The sequence below is a fragment of the Aythya marila genome (genome assembly GCF_965140915.1).
Source record: "Aythya marila genome assembly, chromosome: 8".
Taxonomy (NCBI): Eukaryota; Metazoa; Chordata; class Aves; order Anseriformes; family Anatidae; genus Aythya; species Aythya marila.
Genome location: NC_139049.1, coordinates 23,155,951 through 23,169,218, shown reverse-complemented (window position 1 = coordinate 23,169,218; position 13,268 = coordinate 23,155,951). Strand labels below are relative to the sequence as shown.

The 13,268-nt window shown below is 41.4% G+C and overlaps 1 protein-coding gene across 3 annotated transcripts in view; it reads right to left on the bottom strand.

The window, feature by feature from the left end:
- Nucleotides 1–13,003, bottom strand: part of MAST2 (microtubule associated serine/threonine kinase 2) — a 190,947-nt gene extending 177,944 nt beyond the window's left edge. For all 3 annotated transcript variants that reach the window (XM_082766145.1, XM_082766147.1, XM_082766146.1), the window contains exon 1: nucleotides 12,640–13,003. In XM_082766145.1, the coding sequence (XP_082622271.1) occupies nucleotides 12,640–12,816 (177 nt within the window). In that variant the 5' untranslated portion in view covers nucleotides 12,817–13,003. The remainder of the gene's footprint in view (nucleotides 1–12,639) is intronic.
- Nucleotides 13,004–13,268: the final 265 nt, after the last annotated feature.

Below are 13,268 nucleotides of genomic sequence, written 5' to 3'. Positions count from 1 at the left end.
TAAATTGTTTCAGCTTGAACGTTTGGTCCTTGTATAAAAATATAAATAGTACCACAATGGTTTACTCAAAGTGTTTGATCCTACACATTTGATTTAGGATCTCCCTAACAAGAGGAAAAAGCATAGTGTGATTTTTGCGTTCAGATTGTAAATGCCTAAACCTGAGAAGAATTCCACCTAGGAAAGTAAGAGCAACAGACCCTCTAATTAAGGGCTGTGTCAACCTTCTCAGAACTTAAAGAAACCACTATCAAGAGTGCTTTATATAAAGGCTCAGAACCCCACTACAAGCTCACTAGCTATACTGAAAACAAAACCAGTCTGAACAAAGACAGTGAACATTAAAGGCTTCCTCCTCACCCCAGTCATCCCTTTACCATTAGTATTCAAACATGAATGTTTCAAACATAAAAGGTTCCAGTTGTACAGAGAAGGGAAATTAACTCCCGGCCTGATAAACACATGAACAACTCCATAGTCCATCATCTCTGCATTATAATCCCATCTGCTCTAACGATTAAAAGAGTTATGACAAAAAAAATGTGATTTGTAATAAAATGTTATAAGACATCAATTATGTCTTCTTTATGAAGGCTTTCTTCCACTAAATTCAGAAGATGTGCCATGCATGTGATGTGTCCCGACACTACTGACTTGTAAGTTACTTTTATTAATACATTTGATTCTCAACACAAAGCCATCTAGAATTTTCTAAGGCTAAGGTACAAATGAAATATATTTAAAAATACTAGCTGAAATTATAAAGTATGGCAAATGAACAATAACAGTGCACAAAATGTGCATGCTATATAAAAACGGCTTATTTACAAGTGCAGAGTACCAATTTTGTTTTGAAAAATGCACTTTCCAAACAAAATAAAGATGTTAAAAGTTTTAAGTGTGAAGCACAGTCTCAAATAGAAGTCTCTGTAGGTCCTATTTGAGATATAGCCCTTAAAAAATAACCCAAGGCCAAGGGGACCAGAAGAGAAAAACCCATAACCAACCACTCTTCCAAGACTGGTTTCAAAGGAAGCTGCCTACAAAGAAAATAAAAAGGTCACTCGTGAAACAAATTTTGGCAGGGCACAGGTCAGGTGACAAAGAGACTTTTCTAATTAGACATTCAGTAACTACAGACAAGTGTGCAACAATTTTAAGATGTGATCTTAATTCACAAGCTCATTTAAATACTGCACAGGAAAAAATTATGAAAACAAAAAACCACTACTGGAATCCTCTTTAACCAAACTAGATTTCTTGCCCAGGATGCTTTAATATTTTATACTGCAGCTATCACCCAAATAGTAGTAGCAGTGGAACCATTAGATACCGCTAATTTATTGTAATTAAATTATTAATGACCACTAATGAGAGTCAGTATTTGCAACAGGAAAAAAAAAAATTAAATACTCGCTTTTGTCTGTAAAAATGAGAGTGCCGGTCCCTTGGCAACAATATTTTTTGTCTCCACAAACCATCTGGAATCTTCTCACTTCCTTCCACAGATGAGGAGCACGCCAATGCACAGCAAAAATAATGAGCACTATTGCAGTTTTCCTGAGAATAAATTTTCCCTCAAAATCAACAGCAGATATACACATATAGTATAGGAAAAAAAAAAAAAAAAAAAAGTTGTCCTTTGATTGTAAGACACTACATAAAATTACAAAGACCCAAAGGAAATAAGACACTATAATGGTAGAAATTAAGTTAACCATTGGAAAAAAAATGCTTCATCCTTAGCTTTTCTTAACGGAATGCACAAAAATAGCAGACACAAAGATAAACTAATTCACAATTCTATCAATGTCTGCACAAAGAAATGGAGTCTCTATAGATTGACACAAAAGCTTCTCCTCACCAAGCAGCATCATCCAGTTCCATCCTAAAGAAACAACAGCCAAGGTTTGTTTTTGGTTTTTAAGGACAAGCCATGTATTTCTTCGCTTCTGCTTGAGAACAAAAACAATGCCCAATTGTCAGGTTTCTGCACATCAACAAGGCTGGAGCACAAACTGGAAGTCTAGAGTCAGCAGACACTTAAGCAGAAGCGTCTGCTAAACTGGCAAAAGAGAGCTGTAAACAGATTCTCCTCTGTCCTAAAAACAAGGATCAATGCAAGGGCCAAAGAACATCCAAATAATTATATATTATATATTCAGTTATACATAATAACTGAATGTGTAATTTAACTTTCATGGTTACTTATTTCTGCCATCACCGTGACATTGCACTGGTCCAATGTAAGTCATTTGATTAGTTCATCACACAAACAAAGAGGCTACTTGTAGGTCACTGCCACCAGCTATATCTCAATGGTTAAATTCCTAAATGCCTGCGGTCACTGCATTAACTTTGCAACTCATTTATAGCTTCTCCTCTAAAATAGTGACCATAACTTATTTCTTTGGACACTTCACATCAGTTCTGACCACTCGATTCAAATTTGTTCAAATAAAAAGTACTCAACTTATTTTGGCTTTATACTGTTAAAAATGTTTATGGTGCATTACTTGTGACGATGTATAGTAGAAACCATTAGAGAAAGTGTTCCTATATAGACTGATCACGAAGATGTGTATGCTGACAGTGGATCAGAAAGCAAGTTTCAAGAACTCTTGAATTTCCCACAGCCCAACATTTATTTCAGCCCTCTAATCTTATCAGTGGTATCTGCTTCTGGACATTTAAACAGCTACATGGAATGTTTTAAAACTTCATCTTGTTCTTACATCTGTGAAAATCCACACCAACCAATATCAGAAAATATTTTGTTAGTTTTTTTACTATATGTATAATAATGAATACGTAACTATATATTATAGGTACAGCATAACAAAAAGTAAAAGCATTTACTACACAATTTTAATGGCACAAGAAAATAATAAGAAGTTTGTTTTGCCTGTTACTTTTCTTTTTCCTGAAAAGAAAAAGAGCATTAGCCTATTTTCCACATAATGAACTCCCACTAATTTCAGAGCAATTCCGAACAGCAAAAAATAAAAACTTACAAGCTAGACAGCTATTTTATTATGCTATTATTATCAGGTTTTCAGTCTTCAGCTCTCTTCCCTCACTGCAATGTAGCATGTATTTATAACAGAGTATTTGAAAATAATTTCTGATTGACTACTAGATTTAGGGTTCACAAAACCTAAGCTTAAGTCAGACAACACACTATCACAAAAACACAGCTTAGAGAAACAGCAAATAAAAAGCAACATGTTTTAAAGCAGGTTTTATAGGCGACGACACAGCCACTTCATTACAAACCAAACAAGGCCTTTGGAGCTTTTTAATACACTGAGATAACACAGAGCATCAATTTCCTATGGCCAAAGAGTGGCACTTAGCAAGACATCAAAAAAAAAAAAAAAAAAAAAAAAAAAAAAAAAAAAAAGATGTTGAATTCTCTCCTCACCTGAAACAGATTTTTGTACTTCCTCACACACACAAAAAAAGGCAGGTTTCTGAGTGGCCATGGACTTGATTTCTCCCTCTAAAGATCAGCATTTTGATCAGGCTTCCAGTAGTACTACATCACCACAAAAAGACTAATCACAGCACAACATAATTTGATGTGGAAACCAACTTGTGTAAGACTATATGACTTGTCTACTTAGCTGCTGTGGTTATTGAGGAACAAGCTTTTGATGGGTGATAAAGGTTTTTGGTTTAGTCTCATACAGCTCACTAGGCCAGCAGTCTTCAATGCTTCCTGAGCTTTGGCTACTCACGTTCCACGAATAAAAACTTAAGAGTGAAAAAAAACAACTCATACATACATAGTTTAAATAAGAACCTATCACCATATCATATAATAATTCACTGCATTTCTTAAAAGCACCAAAGCTATCTTGACTGATGGAGCACAAAGGGTAATGTTTATTGCCCGAGCTGCCTATTGGGGAAAAATACAGAACTGCCTCTTCTAGAGACTCTAAGAACTGCCTTGTCAGGCAGGGCAACATTGAAATTGTTTGTGCTGCAAGAAGGCACGTGAGCTTGTGCAACAAACAAGCTAACTTCTAAGCATGTGGTTAATAACACATACCTATTCCTTCAACACAAAACACATGGATGTTGCCTGGTTTCTCAAAGCAGGCAGTTATGAGTATTTCCCCAGTCTTTCTGAGGCTTCTGTAGATGCCTAATCCTAGACTTGGACATCAACTGCTCTGTACCAAATACTAAGTAGCAGCAGCTTTTCCCTTCAAGCTGATAATTGCAAAGACAAGTAGACCCACAAGAAAAACAGCCACTACTGATAGAAGTCTTCTCTTGACTCCTTCACTTGTATACTCTTTTGGACAAGGAATACAAGGAACTGCTGAATTCAGAGGCAAATCATCAGCAGTGTGAATAGAGTGTGAACATATATTCATAAGGCTCTCCACTGTCCACCTAGCTATTCTAATACGCAAGATATTAATGTGGATTGTGCACAATATTTGCTCTTATTCTTCATTAGTGACAGGTAATTTAAACCTCACACAGGCAAGCTGAATCATCTGTGCTGATGACGCAATGTCTACCTACTTATCGATTACAGAAACAAATTAGGTTTGTCCATTAATATGCAACTTTGAGAGACATTATGTTTTTATGGCACCAGACCAGAGAGGTGCCATATGCCCTTTGGCTCCATTTTGCTATTATCTAACAAGCCCATTGCAGAACCAGTCCCTTTACACTGTTACCTTTTGCCTCCTTTTAGATGAGTCTTTTCTTCGGTCACTTTGTTTTCCTTGCTTCCAGATATTAGCATGAACACACAAGTGAACTCAGAGTGCGGTGTTGTCAGCAGCTGCTATTGCTGCCTGACCAAAATACAAAAAAGCAAAAAATGGCTAACAAAGACGCTGAGCAAGAGTAGCTGTGGCATCAGAAAGAATGGTGGTGACACATACCTACAGAACACAGCAGGGGTTTGTTTTCTGACTTTTCTCGCTTCCTCAGAAAACAGGAGAGAAGACAACAAACAGAATCATACATATTGCAGGGAAGAGTTCCCTCCTGCCCTGCTATGCTCTGGCTTCTTCACTACCTTTATTTTCAGACAGAGAAGGGGATAAATTGAAGAAAATAAACTCTGAGATGAGTAAGAACAGCCGCCAAGCAGCCATACAAAGAAGCTGCAGTCTGGTTCACCATATTAGAAGCTTTATGGGATAGAACTTGGCATCTTCTCAGATTAAAAAAAAAAAAAAAAAAAAAAAAAAACTTTTTTGTTCTCCTACTAAAAGGAGAAAAAGTTCTGTAAGACAGCAAAGAAAGGAAGATGGGAAGAGGAAGTCTGAGGTCTAGAAAAAACAGCTCTAAGCTTTTAATGGTAAGTCATGTCGACAGCTCATAATTTGGGAGTCTTTACCAATGTCTTCTGAAAGTATTTTCTTCAGCTTCTTTGATGAAACAGACACAGGACAGAATCGCCCTAGAATCAGCCCTAAGCAACAGTAACATCCCAAAATTTGCAACTAAGGTTATTTCTGTAAACAGACGGTTCCTGATCTTCTAGAATTCAGCAAACACCATCCCTCCTTTGATAAGCTGGGGCAATAATGTTCAAGGAACATATCTGACTATTTTTAATCTATATTTGCCTTTATGGTATTTGTAATGTGTATAATAAAAACTGCATTGCTAGTGATATGTCCACTTGATTCTGTTTGCTCGCTTGAATTTTGGAAACAACCTTTCATCTTCTTCACATCAGTTTTACCCCACTTTTACGTTTCGATATGAAATTAGAATTTAGCGTGTTGTGAGCTGTTAACCACTGGGTCCATGGCTGACAGAGCAGAACAGCAGCTGCAACAGAGCCCTTAGCAGCAGCCTGAGAGACAGAGTACAGAAAGCTTGGAAGCAAAGCACCTACTAAACTCCAAAAGCTTGCTTCTTCACCTAGCAAGCAAAAGGGAAGACCCACAGCAAAAATAACCAAAGAATCCTGAACTGTTATGCAGTCTGAAGGAAAAGAAAGAAAAAAAGAGAGCAAAATACTTATGTTTGAAGCACAGTTTCTGATTAGGAGAAGAAAGAAAGATCTCTTCAATTTCCAGGCTTGCCACACAACAGGGAAAGAATGGTAACAGCTTATTTGCAGCTGTGGAGGCAAAACAAATCTGACTAGGACTCTGGGGTTTGGCCAGTTTCTCCCTGCTGGTTACTGACTGCTTTCCAACGAAATGAACAGGATAAGAAGTCAGTGGAAAAGATCCTTTGCTGTTCCTTATTAAAAAGAAAAAAAGAAAGAGAGACAACATGAAAGGCAGGGGAATAAGTTTTCCAACTCATTGTTTCTAAGTAGTCTTGGACCATTTTGCACAATGTCCTGAATACAGGGAGTAGAAATATCCACATAGGCATAACGTTACAAAACTTTCTCTCCTGTGACACACCCAACTGTGGTAATGCAATCCCCGAACTGCAAAAAGACAAGTATCAAACAGTAGTTGAGAAGTAACCTCACTTGCGATCACAGTATTCCAAACTGCTACCAGACTTCGCCTACTTCTGGTGCACACGCTCCAAGAACAAATAGGGGGAAAGCAAAAGAACTCTTCTTCTGTTCCAACTTAAGCTAGATTTTACATTTTAAATACGTATACATGGAAAAGATATCAGATAGTAGAGACTTTTTACTGCCTGTGCTAGCACAGGCATATTCCACGGCTGAAAGTTGGATGTTAGACAAAACAAGCCTTGAAATAAGATGTGGTTTAGTTTCCTAACTGCAGGAATAATTAAACATTGGCAGAGCTATCCAGAAGAGGTGACGGACACACCATGATCTAAGCTTAAGATAAGATCAATTTCTAAGAGAGATTTTTAAATTTCTCTCTCAGGAAAGTTCCATGGCCTGGGCATGTGGAGAAATCACACTTGATATCCACAATAACCCATGAGGGCTTTGGGACCTATAAAACTACAAAGTTGCAAAGATGTGGCGATAAAGGAATACTTCTGCTACTCTCAAAAGGGTTGTAGTGTTACAGTTCCAAATGACTGTAACAGTTAAAAGACTTGACCTTGTTCAGAGGTCAAGAAACACTTTCCCTCCAATGCAGAAGTGACAAAATGTGTTGTCTGGGGAACACACAAGGTCTCAATTTCTTCAGTCACATCAAAATTTACAGCTGGAGATAGTCTACTGCACGGACTGCCCTATACAAAGGAATCTCAGAACATAAAGCTAACCAGGAGTAAGAAGGTTTTTCATCTTTCTCTATTAAGTATGTAGCTTGCCTGCTGGCATCAACTCCCATACAACGAATGCAGACACAGCAGAGGAGCTTCAAGCTTTAGCAAAATTTCTGTCTGACTCCTGGTCAGCAGCAGCCAAGTTAAACTGCATCCAAGACCAAGGGTCCATCTAACACAGAAGGCTCTCTCTACAACTTGCAGTCCCTCTATCAGCCCCTCGAACTATTTGTTCCGATTTTGCTACTGTATTCCCCTTCATCTCTTTATTATCCTACCATGCCACATCAAGTCATGGAACCTACTCATAAATCTGGCCATGGTCATCCAGAGTACTAGAAGGAAGCTCACCAGAATTGAGGGTGGAGCACTGACAAGCATGGGATCTGCTTCTGTTCCCGTATCCCCCCATATCTCCAAGCCAAGCACCTGCCATCTCCCTGGATACATTCAGACAGCAGCGCACACTCTTCGTGGATACTCAGTACCCAGCATCCTTTATTTTATTCTTCCAATGCTCAACCTCTATCCTTCTATACTCTCCACAATACTTCAGCTTTCCTCACATCTGTTTATCCTCCCCCTACTTTCAGAGGAAGACAGGATTTAGTTTTGTTAGGGACAGGCCAATGCCCACTCCTCATGGAAATAAAACATACAAATAGCAACAGTCATTCCCAAGTAAAAGTCAAGTAAAAGGAGGCATCGTGTGCTTGCTCTGTTCTAAAGTTCTCCCAGAGGCTAGTTAATTTCAGCTCAGTTTTCCTCAGTAGGATACAGGCTACCTATTCAGTGATCTTCACTACACCCCTCTTCCAGCGCTTGAACTCTGAATGCTTTTTGCATCCATAATTTCCATTGGCAAACAAAAAATCATATGCCTATTACTGCTTGCATGAAGATCCACCTTTTTTGTTGTTGTTGTTTGTGTTTTTTTTTTGTTTGTTTGTTTTTTTAAACTCTGACTAGCTTAATACTACTGGAAGCAGTCAGCTGCTGCATGCTACCTACCCTCTACGTACCAACCATGATCTTGTACACCTTCATCATAAGCCCCTCAAGTCCTATCTTCTAGGCACCAAAGACTCCTTTATGAGAACTTTGACTTCTACCTGAAGTAGAAAACAACAACAAAAGCAACACTGACAAACACTGACTATAGTTCACAGAGGATCTTTGACAATAAATATCACAGTGTCTCAAAGTAATTACGTAAGCATCATATAGAAACAATTTAATGCTTGAAATATGCCTCTGGATGGGGCGACTGTCATCATTTTTAAAAACAGTAACTTTTACTTCAACTTTCTATTTTTCTCCTTCAATGTAGTCAGTAAACATATGATGAGTAAGCTGAGACAGCCCACTTGCATTTCTAGAGTCTTTGACAAAATGCTTTCACTCAAAGAAACAAAACTGTCATTGGATAGGAAGGGCAATTCAACTACGAATTGACTGATTAACAGATAAAAAATAAGAGGTTGGAACAACTAACCTTCTTCATAAAAAAGGATCACCAGTGGAACTCCACAAGGATCTGTTCTAAGTTCAATACCTTCAGTATTTTAAAGCAAGATCTAGCAAAGAAGCGTAACATTTACATGACAAAGTTTGCTGATAATGCTTAGTTATTCAAGGTTGCAAAAGTGACAGCCAAAGATCTGAAGATGCCCTTAATGATAGTGTTCAAGTAGGTTGTAAAATAGCAGGTAAGTCTGAACGTAGATAAATACAGTTAAGCAAATAAAAAAATACACTAAATTTATGTACACAATGAGAAACTCTGAACCAGCTATTACCACTTAAAGGAGTGTTTGTGGAGTTATAGTAATTCCCCAAAAGTGCCTACTCAATAGTCAAAGATTGTCAACAAAGAGAGAAGAAAAAAAAAAAAAAAAAAAAAGAAGGACAGACAGAAGATTAAAGAATAAAACCCAACAAACTATATAAAAGTACAGGCTGTCATATGCTGAAATACTGTATCAGTCCTGGTTATTGTTCCCCAGCCCTGCTCCTCTGATCTCTGCATCACTGTCTCCACAAAGGAACAGACCTGCAAAAGATGCAGAGTACACAGGACAATGACAAGGACAGAGTCACCTCTTTCTAGAACTCCTATGGAAACAAGAAGGGACTAGTAAATAAGAGTTATCAAGCCATAAGCCGCACAGAAGAACATGGATTATTTTTTTTTCACTGCCTCTTCCAACACAAGAGCTAAAAAAGGGATGAAACAAACAGGTAGAAAGTCGGAAAACAAACGAGAAGAGGATGGTTTTTCCCCACACAAGTTGTGCCTAAGCCATACAACACTCAGCCACCGGATGCTGTGGATGCTACAAGTATACATGGCTTCAACTACTGATTGGACAAATTCATAGAAGAAGAAACCCACTGGGGGCACTAAAAACAAATATCACCTCCAGTTCCGGAAATCTGAGAGCCACAAATTACTGGAGGCTGGGAAAGGTATTTCCTCAACATACGCTATACTCTTCACTAAGCATCTGCTTTTGGCAGCTCAGAAAGGCAGGTTACTGGGCTAGCAGGATCGGTAATGTGACCAAGTACGGTCATTTTAATGTTCTTATGTAACACATAAAAAAAGTGAAAATATTAATCGTATGTACATGTCAGATCTATAAGCACAGCACATTAAAGGATCAGATTTTCAAAGGCCCAAAGGTCAGTATGGCGATTAACTACCATGGTCACAGTCTGATAAGTACTTTTTCCAACACTACAGTAGCTTAGTCTTCCCCAACCACAAACTTGTGAAACTGTATGGCAAACAAAGTGTGAAATCTGAATTTAATCCCCAGCCATTCCCTGCAGCTGTGCACACTGTTGCATTGGTCCTGGCTCCAGACAAGGGCTGCTTAAAACAGAAGCGGCCCCCAAAGGAAAGATTTGTCAAGCTGCAAGTTGCATCAGGGGAAAGAGTATCAAGCTTTCTTTTGCATCTCCAAAGACCCTTTCCACCACCCCCTGCACAAGCAGCTCCTGACCTTTAAAGAAATACCGAGTTATTGAGATTAAAGACAGATTCTGTGAGAGGGATCATGCCGTGTTTATTGAAGTTGCCCAACACATCTACTTATTTCCAGTTGTTTACTGCATTTACAAAACTTCTACCACTTCAAATGGAAGACCAAAGGGATAGGGGCTGAGACGTTCTCCTTCAAAGTTTGGGGGTTTCTTTCACAGACCTTCAAGTAGAAGGTTTCCAAGTTTTAGCTGCTAATCTCCTCAAAGGCTGCATCCCACCAAATACTTGCCAGCACAGAGATCTTGTTCCTACAAGTCATATCAGTATGAAGGTTTATTCAGAGTACCTGAGCTAAAAGCACACTGCCAGCATCTCCCATTTAAAAGGCTTGTGAATCTCAAATATTGGCGTTTCTGAATTTGTAGCCTTTCCTGTTTTGCAATAATAATGTTGTTCTGATGAAGCTCCCTGAGGTCGATACAACATGATACAGTACATAGCACATTCTGTATCCATGATTTATAACAAGTTTGGTTCACAAGTACCAAGAATAGAAGCAATTTCCTCCAATTTCCATGTCAATATACGGTACACACTGTGTCATAACAGTACAGCAAGCACCTTGCTGTTGCCTGCAAGAGTTCTACCAGCCGCTATTTTAATGGGCAGTTTGGAACAGAAACAGTCATCTCTTCTGTTTTTAAGACTTTTTTGGCCTGAATAAGCACATTAGCGTTCTTTAATTGTTTCAGAAAGTGATAAACATCAAAAGCAGCAGCACCTTTGCCCTCTGAAGTACCTGGTTTTATAAGGTACTAGTGAATAATATTAAAGGGGGGGAGGGGGGGAAATCACTGCACTAGAGGTCCCTTCTTCCAGATCCCAGTCCAAGAAGTCTATATTCAAGACACCCACCAGTCAAAACCAAAATGCAAGTCCACTACCACTGAAGGCAGTGTCTGGTTTCCAAGAATCCCAACAGCATTTTTTCTTCCAGAAGGTTAGGACAGGTTCTGAGCTTGGCAAGACTGCATACACCCCTGGGGCTTCTAGAGCAGCCTGCCATTTGCATACCTCTCCCAGCTAGTAGATCCCTGATAATCAGTTATATCCAGTGGAAGACTCACAGTTTAACAACTAAAAAAAATAATTTTTTCCAGTGAAACTAAGCAAGTATTCATGTTTCTGACTCAGAAGTCAACAATGGTCATTTCTGTTCTGAAATACAGTTTCTCCGAGTATCTAAATGAAAACACCTTTCCCACCCTTCCCCATTTAAATACACCCGAGTACAACTTTCAGATAGCTAGCAGTGGGAGCACCCATAGCTAGCATCGACAAATGGCCTCTGTAACTCAGAGACCAGTAAGTTAGGAAAGTTGTCCTACACAACGGCTACTAATATATAATCTTCCCAAGTCTTTGCAGTAATTCCAAATGAACCAATGGCAGTTAGTATTATTTCCAGCACTTATGTTTATAGTGCTGTACAGACATGAAGTCACCTTCATGCTCATAATGCAGCTCTTCTGGAATAAGCCAAGAAATTGTTTTAAAAAGCTACAGAATAAACCTGGGCATCTGCAATAACGATGCAAACTTAAGACACCTTTTTGACAGGAAACGTCAAAGAACAGTTCCTCCCTTTGCTCCTAAAAATGGCAAAACAAAGCAATGAATTACTGCATCTTGGGAACCCTTATACTTCTGATACTTCCCTCTCAAAAAAAAAAAAAAAAGCATCAGTTGTCACCTGCATTTTTATACTGCTAAGTCTCACCTCACATTTTTCTTTCATGTAAAATTAGGAATATCAAAATGTATCCAAAACAAAGCTTAAAATCTGTTGGGTCTCTCATCCCTGCAATCTTAAGTAGCAATCAGGAGATCCTTTTCCGCAGGGGTGAAAGACATGAGTGTATGCACTGAACAGAAATGCTCTTATTTTTAATGAACCTATGTATTCTAAATAGCTACCAAATTTAGACTTCCCAAATAAATCACTTCTTGCGTTAAGAACGAAGACAAAAACGCTACAATACGTATCACAAATAGTGTTACGATGAGGAGCGACCTGCGGGAGGTTCCCAGGCAGGATTCTGCACTCAGCAGCAGCCAGCACATAGCACCAGCTAGATGTCACCGCATCCTCCCTCCCTCCACCGGCACGCAGGCAGGACTCCGGCCACGGGAAGCCTGGGGGCAGCCCCCCACCGCTTCCTCCGCCTGCCTGACAGCCCCCAGCCAGCCGGCGAGCGCCAGCTTCACCCTTTTTCCCCTTAAAGGGCTGAGGAAACGCGCTCCACGTGGGGAGACGCCGGCAGGACGGCGAGCTCAGCCTCCCCTCAGCCCTCAGCCCCTCGCCCCCCGGCCTCACCCCTCAGCCCCCCCATGTCCCCCAGCCCCCCCCCCCGTTTCCATGCCAACGCCCCCCCCGCCGTTACCCTCTCCGGCGCCCCCGCGGCCTCCGGCTCCTTCCTGCCGCCCCCCAGCAGGGTGGCTCTGCGCTCCGCCGCGCTGGCGGCCACCGCCCGGCCGCCTTCCCTCCGCGGCGGCGGCTGAGGAGGAGGAGGAGGAGGAGGCGCCGCCGCTTTGTCCCCCCGGGAGCGGCCCTTCCTCATCGCGGCGGCGGCGGCGCCTTCTCCTCAGCGGCGGCCGCGGCGCGGCTCGGGCCCCATGGAGAGTCACGGAGAGCCGGGGCGGCGCCGCCGCCACCGCCGCCACCACCGCCGCCGCCACCACCTGCGTGCGGGGCGGAGGGACATGCCCGGCCCCCGGCCGCCTGTCACGGAGCGCGGGCGCAGCGGCTGCCGCGGCGCCGCCCCCCCGCCTCCCCCGGCGGCCGCCTCCTTCTCCTCCTCCTCCTCCTCCTCCTCCTCCTCCTTCTCCTCACAGCCCGCCCGCCGCCGCCTCCTATCGCGAGAGCAGCCGCCTCAGAGCGGGAACAGGCGCGAGAGCTGGGGAAGGGCGGGAAGGGGGTGAGCGCGAGACCGCGCCACAAGGTGCGAGGCGGGAAAGGCGCGCGGGCCGCTGAGGGGAGCCCCCTCAGGGGCGCTGCGCTGGGGCTGGTGCC